Source organism: Cibotium barometz, chromosome 2, assembly GCF_041138505.1.
Source record: "Cibotium barometz isolate CiBa-2024 chromosome 2, ASM4113850v1, whole genome shotgun sequence".
NCBI lineage: Eukaryota > Viridiplantae > Streptophyta > Polypodiopsida > Cyatheales > Cibotiaceae > Cibotium > Cibotium barometz.
Genome location: NC_141047.1, coordinates 32,618,646 through 32,632,736, shown reverse-complemented (window position 1 = coordinate 32,632,736; position 14,091 = coordinate 32,618,646). Strand labels below are relative to the sequence as shown.

Below are 14,091 nucleotides of genomic sequence, written 5' to 3'. Positions count from 1 at the left end.
TGGGAGGTTTGATATTCTGACAAGCATGGTGTGGATAAATATATGTAGGTTGTTAAGTCGACGATCATGAGGTCAAAATTGGGCTCTAAATATAAGGCCTTGTTTTCCTCTTCTTACAAGGCCCTTTTATCCTCTTCCTACAAAGCAAAATACCCTTGCCGAAGATGTGTCATGCCGCTAGTACAAGTAAGAGATTAAGACTGCGTACTTTTCAAAGCCCACTACTATTGTAGGTCTGCATCATATCTGCATGTTACTGGCAAGGAACGGAAAAAAAAACATATAAATTGCATGTATTAGATTTGAGAGCTGTGTATCATCCTAGAGATTGAAGGCATTTACTGTTCTAAAGAGAGCTGATCATGTGAATGTTCAACAGAGTGAGTGAAAGGCAGTATGATGCCCACCAAGCCATGTTCTCAAACAAATCGCTTGATGCCTATGAGTAAAGATACAGTGTTCAAGCTGCCACCATACATCATTGTCCCGAGATAGGCCCGCCCCAAGCCTGCTGGATTACTCTCCCACATGGACAATCACACCCCTTTATGTTTTCATTTCTGTTTCCCATTTCCTTCAGAGTGTCAGATGACTCTGCACCAAAATATATATATATATATATATATAATTTGGAGCTTCTACTAGCACTGCCTGCATGAAATGCCCACCTCATGAGCAGGTTAGACAATGCTATAAAGATGCCCGAAATGAATAGGTGTCTAATAAAAAGGTGGGGGAGGAGATTCATAGGTGTAAGGAGGTGGAGGTGGAGGTGATTCATAGGTGTAAGGCGGCAGTGATTCATAGGTGTATCGAGGTGGTGAAGAGGTGGTGAAGAGGGAGATGGCTGTGATTTGTAAGGAACCTCACAAAGGGGTGGAGAGGAGAATGGTACATTGGGGGGCGGTGGTTTTTCAGTTTCGCGAGGTGGCTCAGCAGGTGAGGATGGCAATATGGAAGGATGTTGGGGAGATACATATGGAGAGGGGGTAGGTGGGGATGGAGTTGTAGGTGGCAGCATGATGTATACATAAGGTGGGGGTGGGGATTCAAATGTGTAATGTGGAGGAGGAGCCACCAGTGGTGGAGACTCATAGACATAGGGAGGAGGCGATGGAGGAAGAACAGCTGGTAGGGGGGATATATAAACATATGGTGGAGGTGTAAGAAGTGATGGGGACAGAACCATTGGAGGTGGAATTGCAAGGGGTGATGGGTGAGGAACCATTGGGGACTCGTGGACATAGGGTGGAGGTGGGGATGGCGGATAACCATTGGCAGAGGGGATTCATAGACATATGGTGGAGATGGTAGGGGGGGAGGGGGTGGTCCTGTTGGAGGAGAGGATTTGTAAACATAAGGCGGAGGTGGAGGTGGGGAATCATAAACATAAGGTGGAGGTGGAGTTGGTGGCGGTGTCATGAGGGAAGGGGTTGGAACTGTTGGAGGTGGGGATTCGTAAAAATAAGGTGGAAGTATAACAGGCGTTGTGGAAGATTTTGTGGGGGCAGGTGTTGGAGTGTAAGAGGGAGGCGGTGTCTGTGGCAACTCCAAAGGTGGAGACGGAATTGTTGGTGCTGGAGGAAGAGGTGGTGAAGGTGAAGATGATAGAGGTGGAAACAATGAAGGGGGAGGTGGACATGGCGGTTCAGATGGGGAAGATGTAGGAGGAGAAAGATGTTAAGGTGGAGGCATTAGCAGAGGTGGTAGTGGGAATGGAGGTGGAGGTGATGGGGTTGGTAGTGGGGATGGAGGTGGAGGTGATGGAGGTGGCAGTGGGGTTGGTGGTGGTGGTGGTGGTGAAGACGGCGGAGATGAATGTGTTGGAGGGGGAGGATAGGATGGAGATTGGTAAACGATTGGAGTTGGAGGAGGCGGCACAGGTGTTGGCGAAGGGGTTTCTTCCGGAGATGGATACGGAGGTTGAGGAGATGGTGAGGCTAGAGGAGATGACAAGAGTTGTGGGGCAGGAGGAGAGGAAGGTACAGGAGATGTCTTGGGAGGGGGGTATATGGGCTCAGATGGGGAGGGGACTGGCTCAAACGGGGGCATGGATTCTGAAGGAGTGGGCATCGGGGAGGATTGAAGATATGTGAAGATCTAGATGGAGAAGGGGATGGTGTGATAGGAGAGGGGAAGAAGTTAGAAGATGAACCAGATTGAGGGGGAATAAATGGAGGGGGATACCTGTGTTTATTGGCATCTAGAAAAATGTAAATGTAATGTATGTACATAAGGCAACCTACAAATGTTAGAGACTACATTCGTAGCTATCGTTGTATCAATCAAGCAAACATTTGGAAGGAGAATGTTGGCAAATAAGTGGCATGTGTAATCTATATTGTCTTTCAGTAAGTGTGCATGCTTTCAAGTTGATTGATGTTTCTTTTAGATTGACATTTTTTATTTTTGTGATGTGAAGATATGAAGTTAAATAAGAGTTGGATGGCAAAATTCTTACAATTTATCTCCCACACTAGCGTTTCTATTGCCGGTAATATTAAATTGATATGTATAAATATACTTGCATTGTCTGGAATAAACGGTTGACATTGAGGTAAAGCCACCATGCAGATCTAGAAGTATAGTGTCCCCATCTATTGCTGAAGGAGTGGTTTAAAATTTTGAGATGGCTATAGGGACATGCTGAGTTCTTCTTTGTTTTTATAACCTTCGAATAAGAAACTGTTTTGGTCTTGACTTTCTTTCCTTTACTGTGGCATTATTAATATTCTTTACGTAGTTCGAAATACTTAACATCTAGAGAGAGAGAGAGAGAGAGAGAGAGAGAGAGAGATTGACCTCATAATCATGCGTAAATGATTAGTGAAGGTATTGTTGTATTTGATATCACAAGTAACACCGCATAGGATGGATGTGGCAAGGAGATCATTCTCATTTATTTTTGGCAATGGACAAGATATTGAAGGTATTAGTCTTGATGTTTGTTATTAACAGTCACCATTGTTTATTTTAATCTATTTAATTTTTATAGCTCAATTATAGACCCTCCGTCTTGGGAAGAACAAGCTATAGCATCTCTAATAATCAAACTATTAGAGTACACAAGTGTATTATGGTATAAAAATTAACTTTTTTGGGTTTTTTTGACGTTTTAATACATATAAAAAATAATATTGATACGTTTTCTCTTGAAACAAGAAATATTTTTATATTTTGAAACCTAGATTATTGCTAGGTTTGTATGGTCGAGACACGTATAACAAGAGCTTTTGGGTTGCTTGGAATTTACAATCTAAGATTGTAAAAGATTGTGGATCACCTTCATGTACATGTATGTAATGTTTGTAGGCTATGAAAAGCCTAGGAGGATAGATTTTCGGTGCATAAACACACTGGATAATACAGAATTTTTCGATTTGGCGTTTACAAGCCTGTTCAAACGTCATTCATCTCAAATGTTGATCCACCGAATGAGTTTTGTAAGGTTCTATCTCTCATTTTTTTTTCTTTTAAAATTATATCTTATCATATCCAATGTTATTGTCTTATATATATCTTTTGGACAGATGACATCGAGGAGTATAGGCTTCCAAAGAGAGATAATCAAGTCGCTCGAAGATTGTTTTAATGGTTTACGCATGTGTCTTTGATTGTCACCACTACCCTGGGTTAGAATGCTAGATACATATGTATACCAATTTTGGTGCTTATTCAGAGAAAACTAATTGTTTTTGGGAGGTTTGATATTCTGACAAGCATGGTGTGGATAAATATATGTAGGTTGTTAAGTCGACGATCATGAGGTCGAAATTGGGCTCTAAATATAAGGCCTTGTTTTCCTCTTCTTACAAGGCCCTTTTATCCTCTTCCTACAAAGCAAAATACCCTTGCCGAAGATGCGTCATGCCGCTAGTACAAGTAAGAGATTAAGACTGTGTACTTTTCAAAGCCTACTACTATTGTAGGTCTGCATCATATCTGCATGTTACTGGCAAGGAACGGAAAAAAAAACATATAAATTGCATGTATTAGATTTGAGAGCTGTGTATCATCCTGGAGATTGAAGGCATTTATTGTTCTAAAGAGAGCTGATCATGTGAATGTTCAACAGAGTGAGTGAAAGGCAGTATGATGCCCACCAAGCCATGTTCTCAAACAAATCGCTTGATGCCTATGAGTGAAGATACAGTGTTCAAGCTGCCACCATACATCATTGTCCGAGATAGGCCCACCCCAAGCCTGCTGGATTACTCTCCCACATGGACAATCACACCCCTTTATGTTTTCATTTCTATTTCCCATTTCCTTCAGAGTGTCAGATGACTCTGCACCAAAATATATATATATATATATATATATATATATATATATATATATATAATTTGGAGCTTCTACTAGCACTGCCTGCATGAAATGCCCACCTCATGAGCAGGTTAGACAATGCTATAAAGATGCCCGAAATGAATAGGTGTCTAATAAAAAGGTGGGGGAGGAGATTCATAGGTGTAAGGAGGTGGAGGTGGAGGTGATTCATAGGTGTAAGGCGGTGGTGATTCATAGGTGTATCGAGGTGGTGAAGAGGTGGTGAAGAGGGAGATGGCTGTGATTTGTAAGGAACCTCAGAAAGGGGTTGAGAGGAGAATGGTACATTGGGGGGCGGTGGTTTTTCAGTTTCGCGAGGTGGCTCAGCAGGTGAGGATGGCAATATGGAAGAATGTTGGGGAGATACATATGGAGAGGGGGTAGGTGGGGATGGAGTTGTAGGTGGCGGCATGATGTATACATAAGGTGGGGGTGGGGATTCAAATGTGTAATGTGGAGGAGGAGCCACCAGTGGTGGAGACTCATAGACATAGGGAGGAGGCGATGGAGGAAGAACAGCTGGTAGGGGGGATATATAAACATATGGTGGAGGTGTAAGAAGTGATGGGGACAGAACCATTGGAGGTGGAATTTCAAGGGGTGATGGGTTAGGAACCATTGGGGACTCGTAGACATAGGGTGGAGGTGGGGATGGCGGATAACCATTGGCAGAGGGGATTCATAGACATATGGTGGAGATGGTAGGGGGGGAGGGGGTGGTCCTGTTGGAGGAGAGGATTTGTAAACATAAGGCGGAGGTGGAGGTGGGGAATCATAAACATAAGGTGGAGGTGGAGTTGGTGGCGGTGTCATGAGGGAAGGGGTTGGAGCTGTTGGAGGTGGGGATTCGTAAAAAGAAGGTGGAAGTATAACAGGCGTTGTGGAAGATTTTGTGGGGGCAGGTTTTGGAGTGTAAGAGGGAGGCGGTGTCTGTGGCAACTCCAAAGGTGGAGACGGAATTGTTGGTGCTGGAGGAAGAGGTGGTGAAGGTGAAGATGATAGAGGTGGAAACAATGAAGGGGGAGGTGGACACAGCGGTTCAGATGGGGAAGATGTAGGAGGAGAAAGATGTGAAGGTGGAGGCGTTAGCAAAGGTGGTAGTGGGGATGGAGGTGGAGGTGATGGGGTTGGTAGTGGGGATGGAGGTGGAGGTGATGGAGGTGGCAGTGGGGTTGGTGGTGGTGGTGGTGGTGAAGACGGAGATGAATGTGTTGGAGGGGGAGGATAGGATGGAGATTGGTAAACGATTGGAGTTGGAGGAGGCGGCACAGGTGTTGGCGAAGGGGTTTCTTCCGGAGATGGATACGGAGGTTGAGGAGATGGTGAGGCTAGAGGAGATGACAAGAGTGGTGGGGCAGGAGGAGAGGAAGGTACAGGAGATGTCTTGGGAGGGGGGTATATGGGCTCAGATGGGGAGGGGACTGGCTCAAACGGGGGCATGGATTCTGAAGGAGTGGGCATCGGCGGGGGAGGATTGAAGATATGTGAAGATCTAGATGGAGAAGGGGATGGTGTGATAGGAGAGGGGAAGAAGTTAGAAGATGAACCAGATTGAGGGGGAATAAATGGAGGGGGATACCTGTGTTTATTGGCATCTAGAAAAATGTAAATGTAATGTATGTACATAAGGCAACCTACAAATGTTAGAGACTACATTCGTAGCTATCATTGTATCAATCAAGCAAACATTTGGAAGGAGAATGTTGGCAAATAAGTGGCATGTGCAATCTATATTGTCTTTCAGTAAGTGTGCATGCTTTCAAGTTGATTGATGTTTCTTTTAGATTGACATTTTTTATTTTTGTGATGTGAAGATATGAAGTTAAATAAGAGTTGGATGGCAAAATTCTTACAATTTATCTCCCACACTAGCGTTTCTATTGCCGGTAATATTAAATTGATATGTATAAATATACTTACATTGTCTGGAATAAACGGTTGACATTGAGGTAAAGCCACCATGCAGATCTAGAAGTATAGTGTCCCCATCTATTGCTGAAGGAGTGGTTTAAAATTTTGAGATGGCTATAGGGACATGCTGAGTTCTTCTTTGTTTTTATAACCTTCGAATAAGAACTGTTTTGGTCTTGACTTTCTTTCCTTTACTGTGGCATTATTAATATTCTTTACGTAGTTCGAAATACTTAACATCTAGAGAGAGAGAGAGAGAGAGAGAGATTGACCTCATAATCATGCGTAAATGATTAGTCAAGGTATTGTTGTATTTGATATCACAAGTAACACCGCATAGGATGGATGTGGCAAGGAGATCATTCTCATTTATTTTTGGCAATGGACAAGATATTGAAGGTATTAGTCTTGATGTTTGTTATTAACAGTCACCATTGTTTATTTTAATCTATTTAATTTTTATAGCTCAATTATAGACCCTCCGTCTTGGGAAGAACAAGCTATAGCATCTCTAATAATCAAACTATTAGAGTACACAAGTGTATTATGGTATAAAAATTAACTTTTTTGGGTTTTTTTGACGTTTTAATACATATAAAAAATAATATTGATACGTTTTCTCTTGAAACAAGAAATATTTTTATATTTTGGAACCTAGATTATTGCTAGGTTTGTATGGTCGAGACACGTATAACAAGAGCTTTTGGGTTGCTTGGAATTTACAATCTAAGATTGTAAAAGATTGTGGATCACCTTCATGTACATGTATGTAATGTTTGTAGGCTATGAAAAGCCTAGGAGGATAGATTTTCGGTGCATAAACACACTGGACAATACAGAATTTTTCGATTTGGCGTTTACAAGCCTGTTCAAACGTCATTCATCTCAAATGTTGATCCACCGAATGAGTTTTGTAAGGTTCTATCTCTCATTTTTTTTTCTTTTAAAATTATATCTTATCATATCCAATGTTATTGTCTTATATATATCTTTTGGACAGATGACGTCGAGGAGTATAGGCTTCCAAAGAGAGATAATCAAGTCGCTCGAAGATTGTTTTAATGGTTTACGCATGTGTGTTTGATTGTCACTACTACCCTGGGTTAGAATGCTAGATACATATGTATACCAATTTTGGTGCTTATTCAGAGAAAACTAATTGTTTTTGGGAGGTTTGATATTCTGACAAGCATGGTGTGGATAAATATATGTAGGTTGTTAAGTCGACGATCATGAGGTCGAAATTGGGCTCTAAATATAAGGCCTTGTTTTCCTCTTCTTACAAGGCTCTTTTATCCTCTTCCTACAAAGCAAAATACCCTTGCCGAAGATGCGTCATGCCGCTAGTACAAGTAAGAGATTAAGACTGCGTACTTTTCAAAGCCCACTACTATTGTAGGTCTGCATCATATCTGCATGTTACTGGCAAGGAACGGAAAAAAAAACATATAAATTGCATGTATTAGATTTGAGAGCTGTGTATCATCCTGGAGATTGAAGGCATTTATTGTTCTAAAGAGAGCTGATCATGTGAATGTTCAACAGAGTGAGTGAAAGGCAGTATGATGCCCACCAAGCCATGTTCTCAAACAAATCGCTTGATGCCTATGAGTGAAGATACAGTGTTCAAGCTGCCACCATACATCATTGTCCGAGATAGGCCCGCCCCAAGCCTGCTGGATTACTCTCCCACATGGACAATCACACCCCTTTATGTTTTCATTTCTATTTCCCATTTCCTTCAGAGTGTCAGATGACTCTGCACCAATATATATATATATATATATATATATATAATTTGGAGCTTCTACTAGCACTGCCTGCATGAAATGCCCACCTCATGAGCAGGTTAGACAATGCTATAAAGATGCCCGAAATGAATAGGTGTCTAATAAAAAGGTGGGGGAGGAGATTCATAGGTGTAAGGAGGTGGAGGTGGAGGTGATTCATAGGTGTAAGGCGGCGGTGATTCATAGGTGTATCGAGGTGGTGAAGAGGTGGTGAAGAGGGAGATGGCTGTGATTTGTAAGGAACCTCAGAAAGGGGTGGAGAGGAGAATGGTACATTGGGGGGCGGTGGTTTTTCAGTTTCGCGAGGTGGCTCAGCAGGTGAGGATGGCAATATGGAAGAATGTTGGGGAGATACATATGGAGAGGGGGTAGGTGGGGCTGGAGTTGTAGGTGGCGGCATGATGTATACATAAGGTGGGGGTGGGGATTCAAATGTGTAATGTGGAGGAGGAGCCACCAGTGGTGGAGACTCATAGACATAGGGAGGAGGCGATGGAGGAAGAACAGCTGGTAGGGGGGATATATAAACATATGGTGGAGGTGTAAGAAGTGATGGGGACAGAACCATTGGAGGTGGAATTGCAAGGGGTGATGGGTGAGGAACCATTGGGGACTCGTAGACATAGGGTGGAGGTGGGGATGGCGGATAACCATTGGCAGAGGGGATTCATAGACATATGGTGGAGATGGTAGGGGGGGAGGGGGTGGTCCTGTTGGAGGAGAGGATTTGTAAACATAAGGCGGAGGTGGAGGTGGGGAATCATAAACATAAGGTGGAGGTGGAGTTGGTGGCGGTGTCATGAGGGAAGGGGTTGGAACTGTTGGAGGTGGGGATTCGTAAAAATAAGGTGGAAGTATAACAGGCGTTGTGGAAGATTTTGTGGGGGCAGGTTTTGGAGTGTAAGAGGGAGGCGGTGTCTGTGGCAACTCCAAAGGTGGAGACGGAATTGTTGGTGCTGGAGGAAGAGGTGGTGAAGGTGAAGATGATAGAGGTGGAAACAATGAAGGGGGAGGTGGACATGGCGGTTCAGATGGGGAAGATGTAGGAGGAGAAAGATGTGAAGGTGGAGGCGTTAGCAGAGGTGGTAGTGGGGATGGAGGTGGAGGTGATGGGGTTGGTAGTGGGGATGGAGGTGGAGGTGATGGAGGTGGCAGTGGGGTTGGTGGTGGTGGTGGTGGTGAAGACGGAGATGAATGTGTTGGAGGGGGAGGATAGGATGGAGATTGGTAAACGATTCGAGTTGGAGGAGGCGGCACAGGTGTTGGCGAAGGGGTTTCTTCCAGAGATGGATACGGAGGTTGAGGAGATGGTGAGGCTAGAGGAGATGACAAGAGTGGTGGGGCAGGAGGAGAGGAAGGTACAGGAGATATCTGGGGAGGGGGGTATATGGGCTCAGATGGGGAGGGGACTGGCTCAAACGGGGGCATGGATTCTGAAGGAGTGGGCATCGGGGGAGGATTGAAGATATGTGAAGATCTAGATGGAGAAGGGGATGGTGTGATAGGAGAGGGGAAGAAGTTAGAAGATGAACCAGATTGAGGGGGAATAAATGGAGGGGGATACCTGTGTTTATTGGCATCTAGAAAAATGTACATGTAATGTATGTACATATGGCCACCTACAAATGTTAGACTACATTCGTAGCTATCGTTGTATCAATCAAGCAAACATTTAGAAGGAGAATGTTGGCAAATAAGTGGCATGTGCAATCTATATTGTCTTTTAGTAAGTGTGCATGCTTTCAAGTTGATTGATGTTTCTTTTAGATTGACATTTTTTATTTTTGTGATGTGAAGATATGAAGTTAAATAAGAGTTGGATGGCAAAATTAGAATGGCGATTGGTAAACGATTGGAGTTGGAGGAGGCGGCACAGGTGTTGGCGAAGGGGTTTCTTCCGGAGATGGATACGGAGGTTGAGGAGATGGTGAGGCTAGAGGAGATGACAAGAGTGGTGGGGCAGGAGGAGAGGAAGGTACAGGAGATGTCTGGGGAGGGGGGTATATGGGCTCAGATGGGGAGGGGACTGGCTCAAACGGGGGCATGGATTCTGAAGGAGTGGGCATCGGGGGAGGATTGAAGATATGAGAAGATCTAGATGGAGAAGGGGATGGTTTGACAGGAGAGGGGAAGAAGTTAGAAGATGAACCAGATTGAGGGGGAATAAATGGAGGGGGATACCTGTGTTTATTGGGACAAGTTCGAGGTGGAGGTGGGGGCATGTGGGGAGGAGAGGCGTGAGGGGGGGTTGTTGGTAAGGGATGGTGAGGAGAAGCAGGATCAGGCAGAGGACCACATGCAAACTGATCACAACGCTTGCGATGTGAAAGAGCAGCAGCACACTCTTTGAAAGATTTTTGAGCCGGACGCCCAGGAATGCAGTTTTGTCTGTCATTGAAGGAGACTCCATGAGATGGAAGAGCCAGACAATTGAGTGCCTCCCCAGTGAAAAAGTTGTCAGAATAAGTGAAGTTTTTCAAGTTGGTTAGAGCACATATTTCCGGAGGGATGTCACCTGTAAACATGTTGTTGGCCACATCCAGCAGCTCCAAGCTAACCATCTCTGCAATGGTCTCCGGCAGAGTACCACTTAGCTGATTAAAGCTCACGTCCAGCACTGTCAGATTCTGAAGCCCCCCAATGTTGGGATTGATGCATCCAGTCAACAGATTGTTGAGGAGGATAATCTCGTCAAGATTTGGACCCATGTTGCCAATGCTAGGAGGGACGCAGCCAGAGAACTTGTTGTTGGCAAAGACCACAACAGACGCTGGTGAGCTGCCAAGGTTGAGGGGGATGCCATTGACAAATCGGTTGTTATTGACAAAGATGGCATCCAAGTTCTTGCTGAACAGATCTCTTGGGAGCTCACCCTCAAACTCATTGAAGCGTATGTCGAGGTATTGAAGGCTCGACAGAGAGAGCACCACAGAGGGGAAAGCGCCCACAAACCAATTGTTGCTGAGGTCAAGCTCAAAGAGGAGCTGGAGTTTGTTGAAGCTGATAGGTAAAATGCCACAAAACCTGTTGAACTATACATCTTAGTTGTTGAAGGCTCAGCCAAACTCACATCAAAGACATACATAGCAAAAAGTCTTCAAGCCCTACATAGGAAGGTTAATGCTTCAAATTAATTAGTCAACCACTGCTCATGCTTCAACTGAATGTTTATCCATGTAACATAGTCTGCCACTATTAATCTGATGATAATGATCAGTAACCTGCTGAGGCAAGCTGTTTAGCCAGTTTAGAGAAACTAACCTGTTGGAGTTGAGATGGAGAAGGGCAAGATCGGTAAGGAGGCCAAGCTCTTCCGGTAGGAAGCCCGCCAGGTCTGCATGGTTGAAATCAATTCCGCCAACAGTGGTGATGCACGGATCATCCGGGGCATCAGCACAGATAGTTGCAAACATCAGGGCCAACCCAGGTGGCAGTGTAGTTGAAAGGATCCGAGAAGATGACCTTCTTCCAAGCCTGCAGGGCAATGTATGCATTTCTAAGCCTATCGTTCTCGAACACAAGGCCCGGCGGTGAGACATCTGCCATGCTTCTTCTCTTCCCTTCTGCGCTGTAGAACTCCTCCACATGGCTCCTCTGCTGGTCTTCAAGGTGCCTTTGCTGGAACTCGGTGAGATGTCGGCCGATGTAGAGACTTTGAGAGGAGGACGGGCTTGCCATCCTAGACAGGACAGCAAGGATAAATAGAGAGATCATGCCCCATTTTGTGAAGGACGTGTGTAATGTGCTATCTTTCATGGTGACGATAAGCAAGAGGTTAGGTCTAATGGGGGGCAGGCAGGAACCCAACTAAACCACCCTTTGTAGGACCCTTTCCAAGATGAGTCAAGGTAACCTTTATCTGCAATCTTTTCCAAGGTGACTGTTCTTTGGAACCCTTTGAAAGGTATCCAAGCTCACTCTTCTGCGTCAGCTGTACCAACTCTTGTCTAAGGCCACCAAGGTCACCTTTTCTCTGTGCTGGTTTCTTCCACACTTGTGAACTTACTGTATTACTCTTTGACGGCTCTTGAGTGCAAGGCAAGGCAAGTCTCTATCTCTCTCTCTCAATGCAAAGCTCTGGCATTACACCGGAACTTCACCATAGAGACCGTCTGTGTTACTGCATTGCGCATTTTAGCCCTTCACACATCAAAGAAGCACACTGACTCGCTGCCGAAGAGATGAAGATGAAGCCAAGCTAGCAAGGGGGAAGCGCAGGCAGGCAAATGCAGCTGGCTAATTGCTCCGCTACTCAACCCAACAACAATAGTGGCTACTATAATTGATGGAGGAGGCGGCCCGGGGGAGGATGACACCGACGGAGTAGAATTTAAATGATGGGAGTCAGCGGATTCTGCAAAGACGCCAACAACTACAGCTGCAGGTTGCAACTGATACAGGCTACTACAAGGAAGACTGCTTACGCTGTGGTTGCGCAGGGATGCGCAGCGACTCACTTTTTTTGGCTGCACTATTTGCAGCCTTTTTCTCAGATCGACGTGCTACCTTTCTGCAGCCATGTTCACAGTTCGTGGTGTGTGAATGTGCGGTGCGTGTGGCGAAGTTGAGGTTGATTGTAACACAAAGCCCGGCCAGTGCCCGCCGACTCGCCGAGAGAGAGAGAGAGAGAGAGAGAGAGAGGGGCCCCTCTTCGCTGCCTCTCCTCAACCTCCTTTTTTTTAAGCTCATTTTTTTCTCGATCTGACAGGTATGCAGGAAGCAGCAAATCAAGTTTAATCAACAGCGCGCTGCCTCTATTTCCCGTTGCACAGTGACTAGTCTCCGCGTTACTGTCTAACCTAAGGTGGCTCCCACGAATTTAACCCCGGTTACTTCACGCACTGGTTGACCAGTCTTATGCACCACCACTCCACTACTTCAGTTTTTTGACTTGACCTAAGACGAAGAATCTTTTGCAATCCCAAGTTACCATTGAAAAATGTAGGAGCTGCGAACACGGCTGTAGTGGAGTGGTTAAAGAGGACGAAGTCCCAGCCATTGGTGCGGGTTCGATTCGTGCTCTCTACGGTGTTGCGCGTCCTTGTAATCGGAGTTGGGCCTGTGAGTATTGCATATAAACCGGTGTTCCTCGCCAAAAAAAAACACTTTTTTTAAAAAAGAAAAAAAAAGTAAGAGCTGTTAGAAGTCATCTCCTGTCTATTTGTATACACCAGGGCCTCTGTTGTGGGTGTGCCCGCCCGTATATCATTTTTCCACACTCCCCGTATTTTTTCCATATTTTTCCCATTTTTCCTAGTGGTTGGAGGGCTGCCAGGTGATGCCAGGAGCACTCTGAAGCTGGCCGACTGGATCTACATCAGTCGTGGGCTGTAGGAGTGCTGGCCGACTTGTTCTGACTAGGCGTAGGCATCTGTAGCTGGCCGACTGCTATTTTCAGCAGTCGTGGACATTTTTCTCAGTCGTGGGCACCATCTGAGGCTGGCCGACTGCTCACATGGAGATGTATATATTGCCCCTCAGCCCCCACCACTTTCTCATTCAGTTTTTCGGGATCTTGTGTATAGAGAAGAGTTTACACACCTATCTCTCTGTGTTTCTTGTGCTGATTATTTTCTGCAGTCTACTTGCTCTTGTCTACCCAAGTTTGGTTGTCATTTCCACTGCATATTCTGACATGCTATCAGAGCCCTAGGCTCTAGGAGATCTTGGGCGTTTTTCTGAGCAAGAGGGGGAGCAACAGGTTGCTGATCGGTAGACTGTTCCGGGCTGAACGGGAAGAGAAGGTGCAAGAGGAAGGCGGGCAAAGGGGCTGGACAGCCACTTGCATATTTTCTGATTTTCTGATTTTTTCCCACCCACCCACACTTTCAGGTTACTCTCCGAGATGGCAGATTTACTAGAGATGGCCGAGAAGCACGTGAAGATTCCGACTCTCCCCACATTCCCAGTGGATCGTCAGTTGGACGGGTCCAATTATGGCATCTGGAAGGTCATGATGGAGTCAGTTTTGGATCGTCAGTTGGACGGGTCCAATTATGGCATCTGGAAGGTCATGATGGAGTCAGTTTTGGAGTCATATGATCTTGCTGATTTTATTATCATA

The 14,091-nt window shown here is 45.1% G+C and overlaps 1 protein-coding gene and 1 pseudogene across 2 annotated transcripts; both read right to left on the bottom strand.

Moving 5' to 3' along the window:
* Nucleotides 1-8,068: 8,068 nt before the first annotated feature.
* LOC147640956 (uncharacterized) lies at nt 8,069-9,476 on the bottom strand. The gene has a single exon (XM_086811359.1). The coding sequence runs from the start codon at nt 9,474-9,476 to the stop codon at nt 8,208-8,210; it is 1,269 nt and encodes a 422-aa protein (XP_086667485.1). The 3' UTR covers nt 8,069-8,207.
* A 380-nt stretch (nt 9,477-9,856) lies between these two features.
* Nucleotides 9,857-12,784, bottom strand: LOC147640955 (leucine-rich repeat extensin-like protein 7 pseudogene; annotated as a pseudogene). The gene is made up of 2 exons (XR_015267756.1): nt 11,289-12,784; nt 9,857-11,051 (listed from the first exon to the last, which is right to left on the bottom strand). The product of XR_015267756.1 is annotated as a leucine-rich repeat extensin-like protein 7 pseudogene (transcript).
* Between the last annotated feature and the right edge of the window lie 1,307 nt (nt 12,785-14,091).

Excerpts from the sequence above, each read along its gene's own strand:
- LOC147640956 (XM_086811359.1), bottom strand. The coding sequence starts at position 9,476 with ATGCCCACTCCTTCAGAATCCATGCCCCCGTTTGAGCCAGTCCCCTCC.